The sequence below is a fragment of the Globicephala melas genome, chromosome 2 (assembly GCF_963455315.2).
Source record: "Globicephala melas chromosome 2, mGloMel1.2, whole genome shotgun sequence".
NCBI lineage: Eukaryota > Metazoa > Chordata > Mammalia > Artiodactyla > Delphinidae > Globicephala > Globicephala melas.
In genome coordinates this window covers 151,687,946-151,710,338 of record NC_083315.2, presented here as the reverse complement: position 1 = coordinate 151,710,338, position 22,393 = coordinate 151,687,946, and the positions used below count along the sequence as shown (strand labels likewise).

General features: G+C 46.8%; 1 protein-coding gene across 1 annotated transcript in view; it reads right to left on the bottom strand.

Moving 5' to 3' along the window:
* Positions 1 to 22,393, bottom strand: part of LRRC74A (leucine rich repeat containing 74A) — a 41,544-nt gene that overhangs the window by 17,040 nt on the left and 2,111 nt on the right. Inside the window, exons 3-11 of the mRNA XM_030831539.1 lie at positions 19,659 to 19,831; positions 17,285 to 17,392; positions 16,174 to 16,270; positions 11,610 to 11,659; positions 11,178 to 11,259; positions 7,342 to 7,427; positions 6,800 to 6,994; positions 2,714 to 2,809; positions 2,194 to 2,340 (exon numbers count right to left, since the gene is read on the bottom strand). Coding sequence (XP_030687399.1) covers positions 2,194 to 2,340; positions 2,714 to 2,809; positions 6,800 to 6,994; positions 7,342 to 7,427; positions 11,178 to 11,259; positions 11,610 to 11,659; positions 16,174 to 16,270; positions 17,285 to 17,392; positions 19,659 to 19,831 — 1,034 coding nt within the window. The remainder of the gene's footprint in view (positions 1 to 2,193; positions 2,341 to 2,713; positions 2,810 to 6,799; positions 6,995 to 7,341; positions 7,428 to 11,177; positions 11,260 to 11,609; positions 11,660 to 16,173; positions 16,271 to 17,284; positions 17,393 to 19,658; positions 19,832 to 22,393) is intronic.

Here is a 22,393-nt window from a genome sequence, read left to right as displayed (position 1 = left end):
TCTGGAATCCACGAGCCGCAACTACTGAAGCCCGCGCGCCTAGAGCCAGTGCTCCACAACAAGAGAAGCTACCACAATGAGAAGCCCGCGCACCGCAAGGGAGACTAGCCCCTGCTCGCCGCAACTAGAGAAAGCCTGTGCGCAGCAACGAAGACCCAACACAGCCAAAAATAAATAAACAAATAAATAAATTAAAAAAAAAAAAAAGGAATGGGGAGAAATCCAGTGGGGCTGAAATGTAGAGGAGGGGGGGAGGATGGGAGGGATGAGGCCAGAGCGGGAGGCGGGGCCGGGGGGCGGTCCCTTTTCCCCACAGGACTTCCCTACTGCTGGCAATGTTTCCATCGTTCTTTTGGTCCACTGGGCTTAAAAATTGGGGGTTATCTTTGGCTCTCTCCTCTCCCCACACACCTCCCTTCTCCCAACACACACACACACACACACACACACACACACACACAGCCACTCACCAAGTCCTGGAGATGCTCCATAAAGATATCTCCTACATCTGTACCTCCACTCTCACTGTCCTTTTCAGCCAAGTTACCATTCTAGGTCTGGAATACTACAATAGTGTCCTCATTGGTGTTCCCAGTCTCATATCTACCCCCTCAGTTCATTTCCCTCCCAGTTGCCAGAAAAATTACCCCTCAGTCCTGCTGGATTTACATCATAGCCTCTGCTCAACAACTCGCACTGGCTCCCTGCTCCCTGTGGACTCAAACCTCACTCTGAGCCTAAAATCTGAGGACTGCTGCATCCAGCTCCAGCCTGTCTTTGCAGCCTTGACTCCCAGGCTTCCCTTGAGACCAGCGCCACACGGTCCGGTTCCCACGCCCCAGACACACTGCGAGCCACTCCCGCTCTGCTCCTTCGCTGGTTGGCATTCTCTTCCCTCCCTCTCTCTGTTGCTCACCTGCATCTTTTCCGCTTGTCAAGGCCCTTGCCCAGCCCCACCTCTGCCAGGAAGCATCCTTCTCTGGTTGCCTGCAGTGACCTCTAGTTTGGATTGTATTTGCTGCCTTTGTCACTTGTTTATTATTTATCATATGACACTTTCTATTAGAAATGACTGTGTCTGTCCCATCTTCCCAACCCGATTGTTGGGCCCCCGAGGGGAAGGACTGTGGTTTACACTGTATGTATCGTTGAGGCTCTCCTCTGGGATCCCTTTTCTACACTGTTTTAAAACAAGGAGCAAGTTCCCACTTTGCATCGGATAACCCCATTCCCACTCTTCTTGCAAAACAGGTTTCCCCTCAGTTCCACCTGACATCATCTTACTTGAAAAGATATAAAGATACTTCATACCGCTTTGCCTTCTAGAACTTTTCATACAATGATAGTTTTCATGCCAGAGCTCTCCTCTTTGGTTCTGGAAACTAAGGCATAGAGCAGACCAACCAGGGGCAGGAAGCAGCCCCAGTGGCAAACACCATGAAGAACCGTGTTTACACGGCACCTTCCCAGCTCCTGCTGCCTCAGGTGGCAATGGTCCTGCACCCAGCAGCAGGTGAGAGCTGGTGGTAGAAACACCAGGCCTGGGCAGTCACTGCTCTGTGAGGCTGTCCGACCAGAGGAGCTATAACATCTCTTCCAGCTCTAACATTCTCTGAGTTTTTATTTCCACTGTTTCATCTGCCTCCTGTGACTGCCAGACACAATCTAAGACTTGAGCCAGGGGCAAGGTGACTATGAGGTATAAAACACTTGAGGGCTCCTTGTTAGCTGAAGCCACCAGATAGCCATCCCGACCACAGGGTCAGGACGTCGTGGCATCCTTACCAGCTATAGGAAAGAGCCTGCATGAACTGTGTGCTTCTTGCCTGCCAAGCATTGCTCTAGGTCGTGTGTAGTATAGAATTTAATCTTCACAGCACCCTGTGGGGTGGGTGCTATTATCATGCCCATTTTACAGGTGACGAGACTGAAGTACAGAGCACTTCAGTCACTCGTCTTTCGTTGCAGTGGAGGAGCCTGGCTGGTAGAAACCATCCTATTCCAAGGCCCTCCCACTTCAGCCAGTTCTCAGTCCTTCCTCTGGGAGTCAAAAGGAATATTCCACAGCCGAGATGTTCCTTGTCAGCGAGGACTGTGCAGACTCTCTGGGGGAGGAGAAACTCTAGGAAGCTGAGCCAAAGGTCAGCGCTTTCCAGGGGTCCCTGGGGGCTCTTGGAGGAAAGCAGGGCTCACCTGGATCAGTTTCACAGGGTTCGTCCACATGAAGAGGTTTTTCTTGTTAGAGAGGCCTTGCACTGCTTTGTACATCACGTCCAGCTGGGGGTGGATGGCACACACCCCATCCAATATTTTCACAAACTGCTCTGACACCAGCACATTCTGAAGCAGGGAGAGAGGGGACCCGTCCAGGGGAGGGTACTGCCATCGTGCCATCTCCCAGACCAGCGGACTCTCCCAAGCAAAGTCTGGGGGTCCCCCTGTCTTTGCTTCTGGTGTTCCTCCTCTCTGCCCTCAGGCCCACTGGGGGTGCAGGTCCTGGGTTCCCAGGATCTGGTAAATAATTTCACACCATGATGTTTTTGACCGAATGGCTACTCCTACGGAAAGGACCTCTGGAAGGGGCAGAGTCGTACTCTAAAAGGAGTAGCCTTTTCATGGAGCAGTTCTGTGAGGGCCCTGAGGACTAGAGCTGGCACAGTGGCCATGGTAACTGGCTTGCTCCCAAGTGCAAGCAAACAATTTAATCACTTACGGAAATGTCAATGTCCTCCATCTTGGATTTGGGGTTCCTCTTGATGGACAGGATAAGTAACACAGCCCCATCCATACTTAGAGGGTTCAGGTAAAGCTGTGGGAGGAAGGGCGAGGCAGAAGGAGGCAGAGATGAGGACAGGAGAGCCTGGCTCAGAGCATGGTTTCCATTTCCTCCCATCAAATCTCAATCTCTGTCTTCCTCCCAGACTTCTCTGTAAGCACGCATCTCCCTGTCTATTTGTCATCCATTCACTTGTCCATCTCACTGCTCACCCATCCATCCATCCATCCATCCATCATCCATCCGTCCATCCATCCATCCATCATCCATCCATCCATCATCCATCCGTCCATCCATCATCCATCCGTCCATCCATCCATCCATCCATCCATCCATCCATCCATCATCCATCCATCCATCATCCATCCATCCATCATCCATCCGTCCATCCATCATCCATCCGTCCATCCATCCATCCATCCATCCATCCATCACCCATCCATCCATCCATCCATCCATCCATCATCCATCCATCCATCCATCATCCATCCGTCCATCCATTCATCCATCACCCATCCATCCATCCATCCGTCCATCCATCCATCCATCCATCATCCATCCATCCATCCATCATCCATCCATCCATCCATCATCCATCCGTCCATCCATCCATCACCCACCCATCCATCCATCCATCCATCCATCATCCATCCATCCATCCATCCATCCATCATCCATCCATCCATCCATCATCCATCCATCACCCATCCATCCATCCATCCATCCATCATCCATTCATCCATCCATCCATCCATCATCCATCCATCATCCATCCATCCATCATCCATCCATCCATCCATCCATCATCCATCCATCCATCCATCATCCATCCATCCATCCATCCATCCATCATCCATCCATCCATCCATCCATCCATCATCCATCCATCACCCATCCATCCATCCATCCATCCATCATCCATTCATCCATCCATCCATCCATCATCCATCCATCATCCATCCATCCATCCATCCATCCATCCATCCATCATCCATCCATCATCCATCCATCCATCCATCCATCCATCCATCCAAATATCCATCCAACAATCATCCACGTGCCAGTCACTGGGTTGAGCACCGAGGGATGCACAGGCAAACATGACAAGATCTCTGCCCTCAGGTAGCTTACACTCTAGAGGGGGACACAGGCAAACAAGCAAATGACATCTGAAGTGCGATGATGGCAATGACAGAGGTACCCACTGGTACCGTAGAAAACGAGGGAAGGGACATCCAGTATGGTGGAGGGGACATTTGAGCTAAGCCTTGCAGGACTAATGGGGATTAGCTAGGGATGAAGAAGGCAGACAGTCCCAGAGGAGGGAATAAGGTGCAACAAAGAAGACAAGGGGGGCTTCCCTGGTGGCGCAGTGGTTGAGAGTCCGCCTGCCGATGCAGGGGACGTGGGTTTGTGCCCTGGTCCTGGAAGATCCCACATGCCGCGGAGCAGCTGGGCCCATGAGCCATGGCCGCTGAGCCCGCGCATCTGGAGCCTGTGCTCCAGAACAGGAGAAGCCACAACAGTGAGAGGTCTGCGTACCGCAGAAGAAAAAAAAAAAGAAGACAAGGGAAGGCAAGTGCAAAGGTGCAGAGGTGTGTGGGGAAAAGTAAACGTTTCATGAGCAGGAGCAGAGAGCGTGAGGCTACAGAGCTGTGATGGGTCAGATTGCACAGGACTTGGGGGCTTAGCTAAGTACTCAGGGCTTTATCTCAATGGTACTGTGAGCCACTGCAGCGTGGTATGGAGGTTAACAGCAGGGAGCACGGAGCCCATTGGCTCTGCTTACTAGTTTTCTGGTCTTGTGTCAGTTCCCTGACTACTGTGTACCTATCGCCTAGGGCTGCACAGAGGGGTCAATACATAACTTCAGGTAAAGCATTCAAAAGAGTGCACGGTACATAGTAAGCAGCCAATGAATGTCACTTATTATTATTGAAGGCTTTCAGCTGATGGTTTCCTGATGAGGCTGACCAAAACTCTATGTCAGGGGGTTCCCAGGCTCTTTCAGTACTCCAGTGAGAAAAGACAGCCTGGAGCCCTGCCCTCATAGGGCTTAGCATCTAGAATCTTTGGTTTGACTCACGTGCGGGGGGAATTCCTTATTTTTCCAAGATTAAGAAAAGGAGGGCTGGGGCTGGCTGTGGAGAGCAACAGGTAATTCCTGTGGCAAAACTGATGTGGCCTCCACATACGACCAAACTAAAAGGTATATTTTAAGATTTTTTTTCTTTCACTTTTAAAACAATTTAAAAAATTAAAATAAAATATTTGGTCTTCATAGAAAAAATTTAAAAAGCAGTAGAAAAAAATGTTAGCATTGCTTATATCCCACTAACCAGAGAAAATCCTTTGCCATTTTGCTGAGGCAGCATTTTAGTCTTAAAATTCAGATTCTCTGAACTTTCCTTGGCTTCATTGGCCACCGACTGAGGCTCAGTCCTTTGCAGCCTGGGTCAGTCTCTCTTCTCTGAGTCACACTTGGTGCCCCTCCAGCCAGGCCGGCCTCTGAGCTCCCCCAGTCACTAGACGGCCACCTGGTCTGGTCTGCAGTCAGCACGCTCCCTCCACAGGTTGGAATCTGACTCCCTGTCGTCACCTCAGCAGCTCTAAGGTGGCTGTCCTCTCGGATGGTGGCTCGCCTTCACTGATTCCTAACTCCCATTCTTCTTCTACCAGCACTCCCATGTCCTTGGTCCCCCCGAGTCATCTCCACATCTTGCGGGAGTTGGAGCTGCAGTGGAAAGCCAGGTAGAGCTGACATCCCTCTGCCTCTTGCTAGCTGCACGGCCTGACAAGTCACACAGCCTCAGTCTTCTCATCTGACAAGTGGGGCTACTGGAGCCCTCCTGGTAAGGCTGGGCCATGAAGAAGGAGGCAAATCACTTGATATGGAACCTGGCTTGTGGTAGGAGTCCCAGAAAGGGGACCTATTAATAGAAGTCCTCATCTTACATCAGTTCCCAACTTCCCATGAACTTCTATGTTATAAATTAGCGTCTATGAGCAAATTGATTTAAAATGAAATATGTATTCATTCTTTCACTTAATAAATATTCAATGGGCATCTGCTCTATGCCCAGGACTCTGCTAGGTACGGGGGATATAGTAATGGGCAAAGCCAAACACGTCTTTGTCTTCAGGAAACTTTCGAACTAGTGGTGACAGACAGTCAAATAGTCACTCAAATGAGAGTATAAGGAAAAACTCCGGTGAGTTCTGTGTGAAGGGGCAAACAGGATGTGAGTGTTCCTGCAGGGTCCCTGGGGAATTGCTCCAGCTGCTCCAGCTGTGCTCTGAGGCAGACCAGCAATTGAGGCCAGTGGAGGGAGCACTGCAGGCCCTGCGGGAACGGAGATGAAAAAAGACCCTGAGGCCATGGCTGGAGTGCGGGGGAGAGTGTGGGGGTAAACTGAGGTTGGAGAAGCACACAGGGTGAGAGAACGGGTTTTGAGCAACAGAGGCCATGGTGGGGGGGGGCCTAAGTGGGAGGAGAGTAGGTGTGGGTGGGGATGGGAGTCAGATTTACGCTCAGAATCCGCACTCTGGCCGCAGTGTGGAGAAAACCTGGAGGAGGGAGTTCCCTGGTGGTCCAGTGGTTAGGACTCGGCACTTTCACTGCCAGGGCTGGGGTTCAATCCCTGGTCTGGGAACTAAGATCCCGCAGGTCTCTCAGCAAAGAAAAGCAAAGAAACTGGAGGAGACCCAGATGGGAGCAAGGAAGACCCTACCCTGTGCCAGGTGAGAGCAGAGGGTGACACTGGGTTTACAGCAGAGAGACAGCCAAGAACGTACGCACATATGAAGCACAAGGTAGATTTTCTCTCCAGCAACATCCAGCCCCATCGTCCTGCTGCCCCCACGCCAATACACACACGTGCATGCACACACATGGACACACGGACACATACACAGATGCACACACATGGAAGCATGGACACACACGTGAATGCACGGACACACACACACACACACACAAATGCATGCACAAGATGTCCCGTTCCCAGTTCGGGTGAAGACTACCTTCAGAACTTTGAGGCTTTCATTCATCTCCAATCCTTTGCTGATTTTGGACAGCCCTTCATTGTTGATGTTGTTGCTGCTGAGGTCTAGGTAGGCCAGGGAGTTGTTGAGTCTGAGGACCTCCCCTAAGGCTGCAGCCCCCTCGTTCCCAAAGCTGTTCATGGAGAGATCCAGTTTCTTCAGGGACACGTTAGCCTGCAGGGAGAAGAGAGAACGGCAGCGGCATGAAGGCTGCATGCAACTCATCCAGCCAACGGGCCCCAATTTTTGTCCTCTGCTCTCATCCAGACAGGGTGCTCAGTGGTCCCCAGGAGGGAGATCAGCCAGATCTTCCCAGATCCCTCCCAGCTGGGCTCAGAGTCTCCAGTACTCTCGAGGCTCATTCCCTTTGGGCTGAGGTCATTCCCTACCCCCTAGTTAAACTGTCGCCTTGAAGTACCCCCAAAGATGCCAACTAGGTTTCAGCAGGGTGAATTTACCCATGGGGAAGGGTTCAAGGTGGCTGACTCAGGGGCTCAACACACCACTCCCGGAGGGCTTACCCGGAGACCGCTGCACAAGGCCACCACCCCCTGGATGTAGAGGTGGTTCCAGCTCAGGTCCAGCGACTGGAGCCCCACGTTGAGGGCTGTGGGAGGGAAGGAGTCATTTCAGCGTCCACCACACCCCAGAGAACCCAGTCTCAGGGTTGGCAGAGGTCCATCACATTGGGGATAAGGATCGCTCAATCCTCATGCAAAGCAAAACACGTAGGTAATAATTCATCAGTTATTCATTTAAACACAAAATTCTAAGATGATTCCCAAGGCTGGCAACAACGTAGTAAAATACTCATACATTGCAGGTGGCAAGCAAATGGTATACTCTATTTGGCAAAAACTATCTGGTCACAGACATTTTCCTGTTAAAATCTGTTTACTCTATCTCACAGCATTATCACCCCTGAGACTCTTCCTAAGGAGACAGTACAGGATTTAAGAAAAGCGACATGCTTGTAGATGTTTTCCCTGGCATCACTTATAAAAGTAAAGTTTGTGACTCACAGGGGAAGGGTAAAGCATAACATAAATATCCATCTGGTGGAAAATTAAACAACCATTAAAACAGATGGAGAGAGCACGGCAAACCTTGTATTTACATAGGAACACTATGGTGGGCATGGTGTGTGGTATTGCGCGATGTCTTTTTCATGGAGACCTATGGGAGCAGTGGAAGCCTCAGAATTTCCATCCGGGAGAGCTTTAGGGATACAACCAGGTGGAAGTGTGGAGGCATCAGGCTTGTCTAGAAGTTGGGTTTGCACAGAAATTGCACATTTTTTTAACTTAAAGATGCTTTTGCTCACGTGCTACATAGGGCTGGGAAAGCATCCTATTTAAACACTTCATCATTGTTATTTTTATCTGGGGAGGGTGGATGTGCCGAGGACACCATTGGAAGGAGAGACTAAAGTGCTCTTGAAGGATTATTGAGTGGGAGGAATCGCCTTCAGGCCCAGGAAAAATGTGTTATTCTGTTTTATTTATTTATTTATTATTTTTTAAAAAAAATCTTTGGCTGCATTGGGTTTTCGTTCTTGAAAGCGGGCTTTTCTCTAGTTGCAGCGAGCGGGGGCTACTCTTCGTTGCCGTGCGCGGGCTTCTCATTGCGGTGGCTTCTCTTGTTGCAGAGCACGGGCTCTAGGCACACGGGCTTCAGTAGTTGTGGCTCGCGGGCTCTAGAGCGCAGGCTCAGTAGCTGTGGTGCACGGGCTTAGTTACTCCGCGGCATGTGGGATCTTCCTGGACCAGGGCTCGAACCTGTGTCCCCTGCATTAGCAGGTGGATTCTTAACCACTGCGCCACCAGGGAAGCCCCTGTTTTATTTTTTATGGACAGAACACTCTGTACTGATCATGTCTTTCTCGTGTCAACCACCAGGACAGACTTTCAGGAAAGTGCATAATACCTTCTATTATATTGAGAACAAACTTTTGTCCTGCCTTCATTCTCTCTCCCTGCCTGTCTCCCTCATCCTATTCTTATTTTTCTCTCCTCTTCTGTGCCAAGTCCCTCACTGAAGTTAAACCTTTTTTTTTTAAAGATTTTTTTTTGATGTGGACCATTTTTAAAGTCTTTATTGAATTTGTTACAATATTGCTTCTGTTTTGTGTTTTGCTTTTTTGGCCACGAGGCATGCGGGATCCTAGCTCCCCGACCAGGGATCGAACCTGCCCCCCTTGCATTGGAAGGCAAAGTCTTAACAATGGGACCATCAGGGAAGTCCCTTAAGTTAAACCTTGCAAGCTTGCCTCTCTTAAATGGCTACAAAATTAAAATTTTAATTCTGTTCTCAACACTTACTAGCTTTGTGACCTTAAACAGGTTACTTATCCTTCCCGTACTTCTGTTTTCTTATTTATAAAATAGAGATGTTAACCTGTACAAGGTTTTTTTTTGTGAGGATTGATGTAAAAAGCCTAGTATGATGCCTGTCACATGGTAATCATCTTATATTTGGTAGCTTTAATAATAATAAAGATTCTTTTAAAAACTGCATATAGGGCTTCCCTGGTGGCGCAGTGGTTGAGAGTCCGCCTGCCGATGCAGGGGACGTGGGTTCGCGCCCCGGTCCGGGAAGATCCCACGTGCCGTGGAGCGGCTGGGCCTGTGAGCCATGGCCGCTGAGCCTCCGCGTCCGGAGCCGGTGCTCCGCAACGGGAGAGGCCACAACAGTGAGAGGTCCGCGTACCGCAAAAAAAAAAAAAAAAAAAAAAGCCCTCCACGGCCAAAAAGGAAAACTCGACTCCTAACTCCTGCCCCGCGCCCCCATACTGTTACTCCCTGAGTTTTCCCTCTAAGTAAATGACACCTGCCTCTAACCAGTGACTGAAACAAAAGAGTCGTGAGGCTCTCTCTCCCTTCCCTCCTTCTTCACATCAGCAAGTCCTTTCGGCTTTACTTGCAAAGTATATTCTGAATCCATCCACTGCTCAGGCACTACCTCCTCCCTGAGCTCACGCTGTTGTCCTGTTTAGCCTGGACCCCCACACCAGCCTCCTGACCAGCCTCCCTCTTCCATTCCTGTCCTCGTCAGCTGCGGGCTTCACACAGCACATCTGCTCCTGCACGCCGTACCGTTTCGCCCCACGCTCACATCCTCCACGACTCCTCGTCGTGCGCCGCGTGGATCCCAGGCTCCTTGTGTTCCATGGCTCCCGCGGCCCGACGTCAGGGGCTGCAGGCAACAACCTCTTCTCCTTCCATCCTCCTCCCCTGTCCCCTCTGCTCCAGCCACACTGGCCCCCCAGTTCCTCAAACAGGACGCGCTCCATTCTTTCTGCCTGGAGCCCTGTGTGTCCAGACCCTAGCACGGCTCTTTCTTCTTTGATATTCAGGTTTCAACAAAGAGCCACCCTCCCTGTGGGGCTTCCCTCACCACTCCATCTAGATTAGCGTCCCATCCCTACGGCTAGGAGTCCTTTCCTTTTCTACTCATTCCCCCCAGGAATGAGCATTTAGGTTTCTTTCTTTTATAACACTTTTGCAGTGAAACCTCCCCAGACATCTCTCGCTGTGTATGTGTGAGAGCGTCTCTGAGACACGTATAGAGGGGAAACTGTGTCATAGAAAATATATACATTTTTGATGTTAGTAAACACTGTCCGATTGTTCTCCAAAGCGCCTTTACCTAGTAGACTTGTGAGTGTTCCTATTTCTTGCTTGTATTAGCCCTTGATGTTCTCTGACGGGAAATTTTTACAGCTCTGCTAGATGACAAGGGAGATCTTTTTGTTGTTTTATTTTTCATGTTTCTAAACATGGGCACTTGGCTTTCTTTTGTCACTGTCCATATGCTTTGACCATTGTTTCATTGGGAGTATTTATCGCTGCCTAATGGAGCTATAGGAGCTTTTATCAATAGTCTGGAGAGTAATCTTCTATATGATACAAATTCTGCATATTTCTACTCCTTAACTATTGCTTGTTTTCTATCATTGCCCCACAATGTCTTTTATCACAAGCAAGTTTTAAACTTACCGTTGTCAAATATATGAATCGTTTCTGTTACAGTTTCTGCCACTATTCTGTTACAGTTTCTGCCCATTTCTGTTTAATAATCCGTAGTCTCCGTGAAGTCAGCAAGTTACTTCTCTCTACGTTCTTCTAATCATTTTAAAGTTTACTTCCCACATTCAGGTGTCTGCTCCATTCAAAGTGTACTTCGGGTGTGGTTTACATCACTTTTTCTAATCAGAACGTTCAATAACAATAAGAAACCGGAGCTGCAGCTCTGACAAGCTATCATACCCCATGTCCCTCTCCTTTGCTGGTTCCTCCCTCCGCGGATACCCCACGTCCCTCTCCTTTGCTGGTTCCTCCCTCCACAGAAGACTCACCCAGCATCTGCCCCAGGTACTCTCCTGCCTTATCAGAGAACTGGTTGTGACTGAGATCCAGCGACTTAATTCTGTAATTGGTCTAGAGAAAGAAACAGTGCAGAGAGAGGTAATTTTTGTCTTCTTTGTGACTGCAAATACCTCTCTTAGAACAGTGTGGGCCCCCATATGCCAAAAATTAAGTAGACTAGTGTTCTTAGACTGAGGACAATTTCTTGTTCATTTCCTGCTGAACTGTTGATGACTGCTGCGAGAATTTAGCACCATCCAAACAGTCCTACCACTTGCTGAGGTTTTTGATAGGATTGACGGAGTCTAAACACTCTCCAGCTCCCTAAATCAGGCAAGTAGCCTCACCTCCCTGTGCTCAGAGCCACCCATCTCCCGGGGCATCTCTCACATGGCTGGCTGCACCCGCCTCTTGCTTCTTACCGATAGGGCTTGGCAAAACAGCTCTGCGGCTTCTTCCTTGAAGTTATTTCCTGTAGTGAAGGGGGGCATTAGCAATGTTCTCCAGACTAAGGCTCCCTTACTCTCCGTATCCTAGCCCTGCTAGTCTCTTGCCTTTGGAACAATCAGACGTAGAAAAGGTGGCAAGTACTTAAAGCAAATGTTTGGGCACAGACGAACACAGGGGAAAAAAGGCAACCAGTTACCATCTCTTTAACAGTCCTTCCCTTCTCTCTCTGCCATGACTGTCCAGGGAGTTCCAGGGGTTGGTACACCATACCCTGTGCATTGACAGCATCCACCCCTAGCCTAACGCCGAAAATGTGTAACATTATAAAAACGCTAATCCAAGTCTGAGCAGCAGGGTTGGGACTAGAGGGATGAATGAGGCACTTGAAAATCTCAGTAATCACGATGGGTAATATCTTAATATTTTAAAATCCAAATCAATGCAAAAACATCTATGATGAACCAAATTTTAAATAAAAGCAGGATCTGACCCTGTACTTGCATGGCCAGGCCTCACTCACCTCACCTGGATCTGTCCCTGTTGGATCCTGTTTTTTATTTAAAGTGCTGATTTTTTTCATCATGGATTTGTTTTCACATTAATCTTCACTTTCAAGAATGTTGCATTATGATATTATTTACTTGGTTACTGAGTTTTTTTGTTGCCCCTTAAGTTTTGTGGCTGAGGTGAGTGCCTCCCTTAGATTGCTAAGCGATCTAAAACATTGGTGATTTCCAGAGAATAAATGACACAAACCCTTACACCCGAATTTCTCCTTTGAAACCTTAATAAGCTCTATGCCTCTAGCACCTAAAAAGTGCTTGGCACATAACAGGTGCTCAGTAAATCCTTACTGAATGAATGAAAAAATGAATGAACCCACTGAAACACAAGTACTTCTTTGGCTGTTTCTGGTACCAGTGCAATAAAATGAGATAATAATCTAGTCAATGTATAAAATTAGGCAATCTATTATTCAAATTGTTGTGTTTATACCATTGGTTATCAACAGTGCATTGGCTGTAAGTAATCATTTGGGAAGCTTGATAAAACACAGATTCTTAGATCTCTCTCCCTAAAGATTCTGATTCAGCAGCCTGGGATAGGGCTGGGAAATTTGTAGTTTTGCAAAGAGCTTTCTGTATTAATATTATATTAGAGGTCTTAGCCAATACAATCAGAAACCTCTCTAGGAGCTATAAATATTGGAAAGAAGAGACAAAAACTTCCATCATTTGCAGATATGGTCACCTACCTAAATAATCCAAGAAAATTAACAAAATGTTAGAACTAGTAAGATAATTCAATCAAGTGACTGGTAATAGGCTCAGTGTACAAAAATTAATAGCTCTCAAACATACCAATAATAAGTATTGATAATTAGAAAACGTGATAGAAAAACATTCTATTCTCATAAGAATAAAATGATAAAAGACCTAAACATAAAGCTAATATGAAATATGCATGACTTATAATGATGTAAAACTATAAAATTTATTGAAGAACATAAAAAAGACCTGAAGAAAGCATGTTCTTAAACGAAGATATCCAATACTTTAAATATGTCAATTCTTTCCTGAATTTACCTAGAATATTAAATATAACCCCAACCAAAATCCCAGTAAGTTTTCTTTTTAATGGAACTTGACAAAATGATTCTAAAATTCAACTGGAGGAGAAACCACACAAGAATAGCCAAGATTACTTTGAAAAAGGTCAGACTTTGTCCACTCAAACATAAAATATAGCATATCATATAATTATAAAACTAATATATTGAATATTACATACTTGATATATCATTTTAATTACAACTAATTATTATATTATATAGCATATTATAATTTTAACATTCTAAGCATACTAAAACAGTACAGTGTTGGCATAGAAATAGATTAATGAGGTGGGATAGAGACTCTAGAAAGGAACTTATATTTATATGGGAATTTAATAGATGATGACATTCAAATTAGTTAATGGTAGATTATTCAACTAATGATGCTGGGGCACCTGGCTGTGAGTTTTGGAAATAGAATGTTTGACTCCTACCTAATGCCATGAACAAAAATAAGTTCTAGGTATATTGAAGGTCTACGTGGAAAAAACCAAAATTACAAAAATATTTGAAGAAAGTAAAGAAAAATATTTTTAAATCTGAAGTAGGAAACCGTTTTTTAAGCAAGACTACAGAAATTAAATCCATAAAAGAAAAGACTGATGAACTTGACAACAGTAAGTATACAAACTTTCATGTAAGAAAACACCATGAAGAAAGCCATATGTAACATTCAAGTATGAGTATCTGTACTATATAAAGAGTGCCTAACACTTAAGAATACAAACAACCCCATATAACAATTGGCCATTTCTTAGAAGAAGAAATTAAAATGAAAATAAGCATCTGAAAAGATGTTCTATTTCAGTAGTAATGTGGGACTGTAATAAAGGTAATAATAGTGGTGAACAGTTATTGAATACTTGCGTCCTATGTACTGTTCTAGGTGATTCAGATTTTAATTAACGTAATCCTCACAATCACTGCCTGAGATAGGTAATATAATTGTCCCTAGTTTATAAATGAGAAAAGTGAGTCACAGAAGGGTTAAATAAATTGCCTAGTGTCAAAGCTGGGATCTGAACCCAAGTACTGTGACTTCAACACACTTAACTGTCTGGTTCACAAACAGCTTGGTAATAACCCTTCTGGTGGAGATATAGGGGAAACAGACATTCCATTGGTGGAATTATAACCTGGTATAGTCTTCTTAAGGGAAATTTGGAAATTAATTTTTAACTTCACTAAAACGGGTGTACCTTATATTGAATAATTCTTCTCTGGGGTGTCTGTAGAAATACTAGAACATGTGCTCAAAAGATGCATGGATAAGAAAATACTTTAAAAATTATCTGGAAGATTGAAAAACTAGAAATGACCTAAATGCACTCCCCTTCAAAAAGGGGGATATTAGATAAATTATGCTATAATCATACCATGAAAAACTACCCAGGAGTTCAAAACAATGAGATAAATCTATCATTTCTGCCATAGAAAGAAATCCAAGATATATTTAGAGGGGAAAAAAGGAAAATTGGAGAATAATATGTAGTAAAATTCATATTAAAAAATACATAACCTCTGTTTCTGTATTTTCTCTCTGGATACTTTTAAGATCTTTTTATCTTAGGTGCTTTTACTATGATATACTCAGGTGTGGATTTCTTTTTCCTTTACTGTACTTAGGACTCACCAGGATTCCTGTATCTGAGAATTCATCAGTTCAGGAAACACGTCAGCTATTATTTGCTCATATATTGTTGTCCGCTTCTTCTGGACCGCCTATTAGCTATATTGAGTCTATTCATTCCTTTATATTTTTATCTTTTATATTCTCTATATCTTTATCTTTCTATACTGCAAAGATAGATAAAGTATCCTTTTATCTATTTTCCAGGTCACTAATTTTATTCACTGTATCTAATTTGCTGTTGAATTTATCCATTGAGTCTCTAATTTCAATAATTATATATTTTTCATTTGTAGAAGTTTTATTTTGGGGGGATCTATTAAAAAATAGTGATTTGTTCTTGTATGTTTTATGTTCTTAATCATATCAAACTTGATTTAGAGTTGGGTGCAAGATATCTATTTATTAGAAGTTTCAGTTAATTGATAGTGCTCTTGTGCAGTTTGATGGATAAATTTTATGGTCACTCAATTTACAGTCTATATAGGATAACGTTATTTCCTGAAGTTTCGAGGGTCCCATGCTATTACTTGTTGGGTCTGACAGCTCTCATGGTGTTTCCTTGTTTTGCAGTTTTGGACTGTGAGCCCATCTTTAGCGGAGCTTTATCTGTGGGAATCCCCAACAGCCTGGAGCCTGTCAGAGGTTTATGTTTGTTTCTGTTGGGTGCCCCAAGGTATTACCAACATAGGACCACTTTGCATGTTCATTTCCTGCCATAGGGATTCCAGCACCCTGAAGATAGTATAAATGCAAACCATAAACCTGAATGAGGGCAGGTCTGTGGGTAATAGAGTTCTCAAGTGACTTTTTTTTCTGTGAGCGAGACTGATAATAAACTAATTAAAAATTAGTTATACTACAGGGGGTCAGGTAGTAATAAGTGCTGTTAGGAAAACCAGGAAGAGAAACAGGTTAGAGAGTGATGGTGACGGGGAGGTGCTGCTTTGATAGGTCAGAGAAGTCCCCTTAAGGAGATGACCTGTGAGCGGAGGCAGGAATGAAGGGGGAGCGGGAGCTGTGCAGGTATCTGGGGTAGAGACTTTCCAACAGAGGTGGGAATGTTGCAAAGTGAATCAGAAGTCTCTTGTCCAGGACAGCCGTGAAGCCAGTGTGGTTGTGGAGAGGGGACGAGAATGGTTGGAAGAATCTAGCAGGGTGTAGACACTGTGTTCTGGTCTCTGACATCAGCAGGACCTGGTCTGGCTCAGTTAGACCCTGGATCTCTCTGCTCTGACCCTTCTCTCCATTACATTCCCAGTGTCCTCCCCACCCTCCTTCATAGGCTCACCTGAAAGCTGAAGACTAAAGAGCGAAGAGGTGTTATTCTGGAGGAACTCACAGAGGATTCTGGCCCCCTCCAAACCAAGATCATTGTCGGAAATATTCTAAAAGGCAAGAGAACACTTAAGTATGTGACAATCCCACCAAAGGGCCCTCATTAACAAATGATGGGGGTGGGGGCTTACTTGAGGCCTACCCTGAGGAAGTAGGGGTGGGGTGGGGAGAGCAGGGCTGGGGTGAAAGGATGGGAAGGGTTAGGGTGGTGCAAAGGGGAAGAGGAGGAGGAGAGGAACCCCTGGCTTTTCTGATGCTTCACCGTGAAGCTCTCAGGCTGATCTCAGTTCTCTGACGTTGAGCTCAGTGACTCCCCACCTCCCCAATTTAGCCCTGGTATTTCAGATAAGCACATAGTATTATTATTTTTTTTGAAACCTAAGACAACTTTATTTGGAGGGTTTGGCATGAAACAATTGAAAAATGAATTTAGAGTAAGCAATCATTGTAATTCCCTTCATTGGTTCACGAGCATGAATCACTGTGCTCAGAAGTCGTAGGGGTATAAAACGGACATGGTCCTTTCAGGTGGGTGGGAGGGACTTTATATCAGCCAGCCATTGGCATCTTAATTGTCTTTCCCCTTCTTTTTTTAATTTTTAAAATTGTGGTAAAATAGACGTAACACAACATGTACCATCCTAACAATTTTTAAGTGTACAATGCAATGGGCTGAAGTACGTTCACATTGTTGTGCAGCCATCATCAACATCTGTCTCCAGGCAACACTGTATTTTATGGAATTATTTCATGGCTTTATTTTCTTTAAGAAAGTTTACATTAAGGCAACTCTAAAGTAAGTTTGTTCATTTAGGGGCTTATGAGATCCAGATGGAAATGGTTTCTCAGGGTTTCCTACGGCCACAGGGAACACAGTGCCCCTGGCCGGGCTCTCATGTGCGGAACCTCCTCTGAGAAGTTGCTTCCAGGGGAGGGGAGGCCCCAGACTGATTGCAGGAAGCCTGGAGGCTGGCCTGGGCTCGGGCAGGGGACGCTGGCTTCTCTGAAGTGGGTTCTGAGACTCTAAGCATGGTTGTAGGAACTGGTAGAACAGGGCACAGTACCATCTCCTGCAGGTAGTAGTTCTCCTGTAGCATCTCCACCAGGCTCAAGATGCCCTCCTCCGTGATACTATTGTCTGCCAGCTCCAGCGTGAGAACAGACGTGTTGGACTTCAGCCACCACAAGGGGAGGGGGAGAGAGACAGAGGTGGTTGGTGACCTAGTCAGTTCCCTGCCCTTGCCCAGAGCCCATCACCCCTCTTGAATATCCCAGCCACGTCAGAGGGTACAGAGAGGCAGGCTAGCGATTCTGGAGGAGTGGCTAGGAACAGGAGAATAGCGCAGGGGACAAGCCATCCCAGTGAGTTTTGCTAGGATGACATGCTTATTCTGGGCACCTCCCTCCCCAAAAGGGGTACCAAGGGGGATTTAGAAAAGGGACGTTAAAATAAAGTCCTGAAAAAGATGAGGCACAAGGGTGAGCTGAACAGATTTTAACTGTTTAGCTTTAAGGAGAGAGGCCTGTGACCTACTCCAAGTTTAAGGAGAATGTGCTATTTAAGAAGCGTATTTAAGCATAACGCCTTTACTGTGCCTGATTCCTTCAGAGGCCTTTCTTCTAGTTCAGGCTTAAGGGTTGTCTGGTACTCTCTGATAGTCAGGATGTTGCCTCAAGGCTGTTTAGAAGGAGCTGGAACTTAAATCTTAAATAAATATCTACATCCAAGTTAGTCTGCATTCCCACAGGGAGCAAGACAGGTGGAAATGACTGACATTGCAGCATGAGGGACTGGGGTTAGCTCTAACCAGAACTTTTGTCCTTCCCTTCCCCCCCGTTCCCCGTGCAGAAAGGCACAGAGAACAGACATGTCTTTGAATTTGAGCGGTTTTCAGAGCACACAAAGCAGTGAGAGAAGTAGCTCTCGGTTCAGGCATAGGGAAAGTGTGATAGTGTGAATTACTGCAAGGCAGAATGGCCCCCCAGGGCCTTCATGAAGTGTCTTCGGGCCTCCGCTCTCTTGCAGGGGTGGGAAAATTCAGTCGTGCTCAAAGGCAAGCGAGATGGCTCAGGGGGCCCCCCAGTCTAGGTGTCATTTAGCAGAAATGGGGGCTGAAGGACCACTTTCAGAGTCATCCCGGGGACCAGCACAGTATGTGGTGTAGCAGGTGGCCTGATCACCAAATCCATTCACATTCATTTCACACGAGTGAGTATCTGTCACCCTCTGTGCTAACTGCCGAGGAAACAGGGATGAACAGAGACCATTCCTCCTCTCGAGGGGCTCATAGCCCACCAAGTCCAACGGCATGGAGATAGGTGGAGGAGGGACAGACCCAAAGAAGTATGAAAATGATCCCTCCTATCGGAATACTCTTCCTCTAAGCCAGGGAAACACAACATGTGAGAAGTTAAACAGTACCAAAGATAAATAAAAGTTCAGTCCATTGGAATGCCACAATGATTGTCAAATGGATGATACAAAGAATCAGAGAAGAAAAACTCCCCTTAAACAGAAACTGCTGTTACTGAGAGACAAGTGGCCCAAGTTCTGAGTGGATTTTATTATTATTTCCATGAAGCTCATGAGGTAATGGTGAATTCCTAACACTTCATTAATCAGTCTTTCAACGCTCCATAAATTTCAAGATGGCTTTGTTCTTTCTCTGCCCTTCCCTCCCTTCCCTCCCCCTCCCCAGAGAGCAGCACAATCTCACGTCATGTGACTTCTTAATGGGCCTGCACTAAGTGCAAATGCAGTTATGGTTCCAAAAATGGGTGCTTTTTTTAAAAATCGAAATTTTTCTTTACTGTCCTAAGTGAACAGTGTTGTGCTGACATACACCTGTTACATTTTCTGTTTTCCTGGGATGGAGTCAGTTTTGTATATAATCAATTATAATTATAGAAAGCTATGATGAGTTCAAGGACAAGTCTTATCATTCAAGCCAAGCCGGAGAGAACATTCTTCCTGTGGGAAAACATGATCCACTCTACAGTGTGGTCTTGAAGATTTACCTAACATACTGCAAAAGGCAGACATCAAATGGAATGGCTCAGTCGTGAACTCATTTATGGCAAAGGTGAGCTTTGGAATTGAGATCTGGTTGACATTTTGCATTGTGTTCTCACATTAGCGTTTGGGCCCTAGCCCGGACCAGTTGCTTCTCCAGGGTCCACAGGCTGGTGCCTTTGCTTTCTGGATAGGAAACAGCATAGACTTCCAAGGCCCAGGTCTCTAGCAGCCTCCTTCCCAGGAGCTAATGGGCATCCATGCCTGTTGGGGAAAGCAACTGGTAGTCATGCAGAGTCTAGGGCAAGGTGGGCATAGAGGTTGCAATGCAGGGTCCCAAGGTGGGGCTCTCTGACTCCTGGGCCTACCACCCTGTCAAGTCCCCACTTCTGCCAGCCTTCACGTGCCCGCACTGGTATGCTCACCACCAGGGCTATAGCAATAGCCTTGGTACCCCTGGGGCCCAGCCCACGGTGGTTGAGGTTCACATAGGACTCCTCCATGTTCCGGATGAAGTAGGAGACGGGCACTACGCCCACAAGTCTGCAGGCCTCCAGGTACAGCTCCCTTTGTCTGGTGGTGAAAAATTTCTCCGTATCTGCAGAAAAAGATGCAAGTGGATGAAGCAGAGTTTCTCTTCTACCTTTGCCTTATCTCCCTGTTAACCCAGACCACATTCGATTCTGACTGGTGTCCCCTCTTGTCTGAGGCTCTGTCCCTATGGGTGTATGTTCCAGCTCCAACTGGAAAGTCAGCCAGTGGTGGGAGACCCTAAATCCAGAAAGCCCCATGTGGACATCTCCCTTTGGGTAAGAGAGAAGGCCCCTGGTTTTAGGCTCCACGCTACCTAGGAGAAACAATATGCTCCGTCCCCACCTTCCCAGGTTGACTGCATCTAGTGACTGAGCACAAGGGTGTGTGAGCGCATCCTTGCCCACCTCAGGACAGCTTTGAAAGGCCAACCAGACAAAAAGCTGGTGATTGGTGATGGCTGAGGGAGTCTCCACTGCAGTTTTAGTTTCACTACCACTGTAAAAATGTGAGCCACAAACAGTTTTACTAAAGATGTAGAGAAGTACCAACTAGAAAAAGCCCAAGTAGGACACAGTGGGCTTCTGAAGGTGGCAGAGCTGTGCAAGATGGAGAGACCCCCAAATCCATCGGAAACAAACTTGCATTTGAGTGGGTTTGCTTCTTTCAAAGACTTGCATGTCATTTTTCCTCACAAAAACGACTGTCATTCCTACTTTACCGATGAACAGAGCTAGCCCCAAATCACACACAGCTGATAAGTACTTGAACCAGCGAACAGAATGGGGGCTGCTCTTCTCCATTGTAACCTCTTGGGGGCTTTTGTTCCTTGGGCTTTAGACCATCCTGACTCGTGGTCGGTGGGCAGAGGGCCTCCCTGGATTCTGGATGCCCCACAGCCCTGTCCTCATGAAGCAAGCTCTGTTGACACAGGGCTTTCCATGGTCAGCTGGGATCTAAGCCGGCATCTGTTTTTTTCCTTCAGATCTCAGAGTCTTTGGCCAACCCACCCCAGACATTTCTAAGACGGACAATGGAAGCTTTGTTGGTGAAAGGACAAGGTCTTTGCAAGGAAGTTGATTTTGCAGGCACAGCTACAAACTGGGCTTCTTTTCCCGGTGGTTGCAGACCAGGATTTTTCAGCCTCGGCACTAAGGACATTTTGAGTTGGATGATTCTCTGCTGTGAGGGGCTGTTCCGTGCAGTGTAAGATATTTGGCAGGATTCTTAGCCTCTGCCCATGAGATTCTAGTAGCATCCCCCCACCCCTCACCCCACCCCCAGTTTGCCAAGTGTCCCCTGGGGTGCAAAATCGCCTGTTGTATAGGAAGAGCAGCACGTGGTGGCCGAGCAACTTACCCTCTTCCGTAGCCTCACCACCAGCTTGCTATTCCCACCTGGCTCATGTCTCAGCTCATCCCAGGAAGCCCTTCCTGCCCCATTCCCAGCATCTCAGCACCAGCTATAGAGGCACCAGAAGCTGGAGGAGCTGAGCCCTGGGTGTTCGTCCGACACAGAATAGTTGGTGCCAGATTCAGTCGTTAGAGGCTCCTGTTTGCTAAAGCAGAGTAGGTAACCCCCAGCTTTGTCCTTGGCACTCACTCTGCTCCGGTTGATTCTGCAGACGCCTTCTAGCTGTATTCCCTAGGTTACGTTTTAGAGGCAGCTTGCAACAATGTTATCACTTGCTGGGAGGGGCAATGAGCTAGAAGCTGGAGTCTGGGACAAAACATCCAGTGTTTCCATCTGTCACCCTGCCAACCAGGTAAAATTCAGTGTCGCAAGCAATATCACCAGCAGCCTCGAAGCGGAAAAGAAGTTAGGAGGGTAACAACAGGCTCCCCGGGCGGTGGCAGGGAGGAGGTCTGTGTTGAGGATGAAGTTGTATGTGGACCCTGGTGGGGGGGGTGGTGACCATGGAGACGAGCAGAGCAGCTTCCCCTGCATCTCTGCTGCTACTGATCACAGCCTACCACCTAGCGCCGGGACACAGGAGGGAAAGGGCCACTGGGCCGGCTGGCCACAGCCCGGGAAGTTGGGGGCCGGCCCATCAGGTGGAGCCAGTACCGTTCTGGCCCTGCTTCCCAAGTGCCCTTTTTTGCACTTCCTTCCTTGGGGAAACTGGAAAGGAGAAGAGGGTGGAGGTGTTGTTTGCAGTAACAGAGTCTTTGCTCCAACTCAGCTTGCACCCCTCCCCATACCTAGACACGCTTGGATTTGTTGGAGGGAAAAAACACAGGGAAGGAAAACACGGGGCTCTCAAGCTGGGGAAACAAGAGCTCTAATGTGAGTAGAGGAACGTCGTCAGGATGCAAGATGGGCCGTAAATCCTCCAGGGGCCCCTGGAATATGGAATAGGGAAGGTAGATCTACAAGGTGGGGGGAACATGGGGTCGGCAGACATCGGCAAACTCTCGGTGGCCTTGGGCAACTCACACAATCCTTCTAAACCTCAGTTTCCCCCCTCTGTAAAGGGCAGGTAATAACGCCTACCTCCCGGGACTATTGCAAAGGTGACGTAAGATGCCATGTGGAAACGTTCAGAAAACCAGAAGCCCCTGTTCACTTATTGCTCCAGCTTTCAGCAAGCTGATGGGACCCCTCTGCTCATGAGTCCAGCCACGAGCAC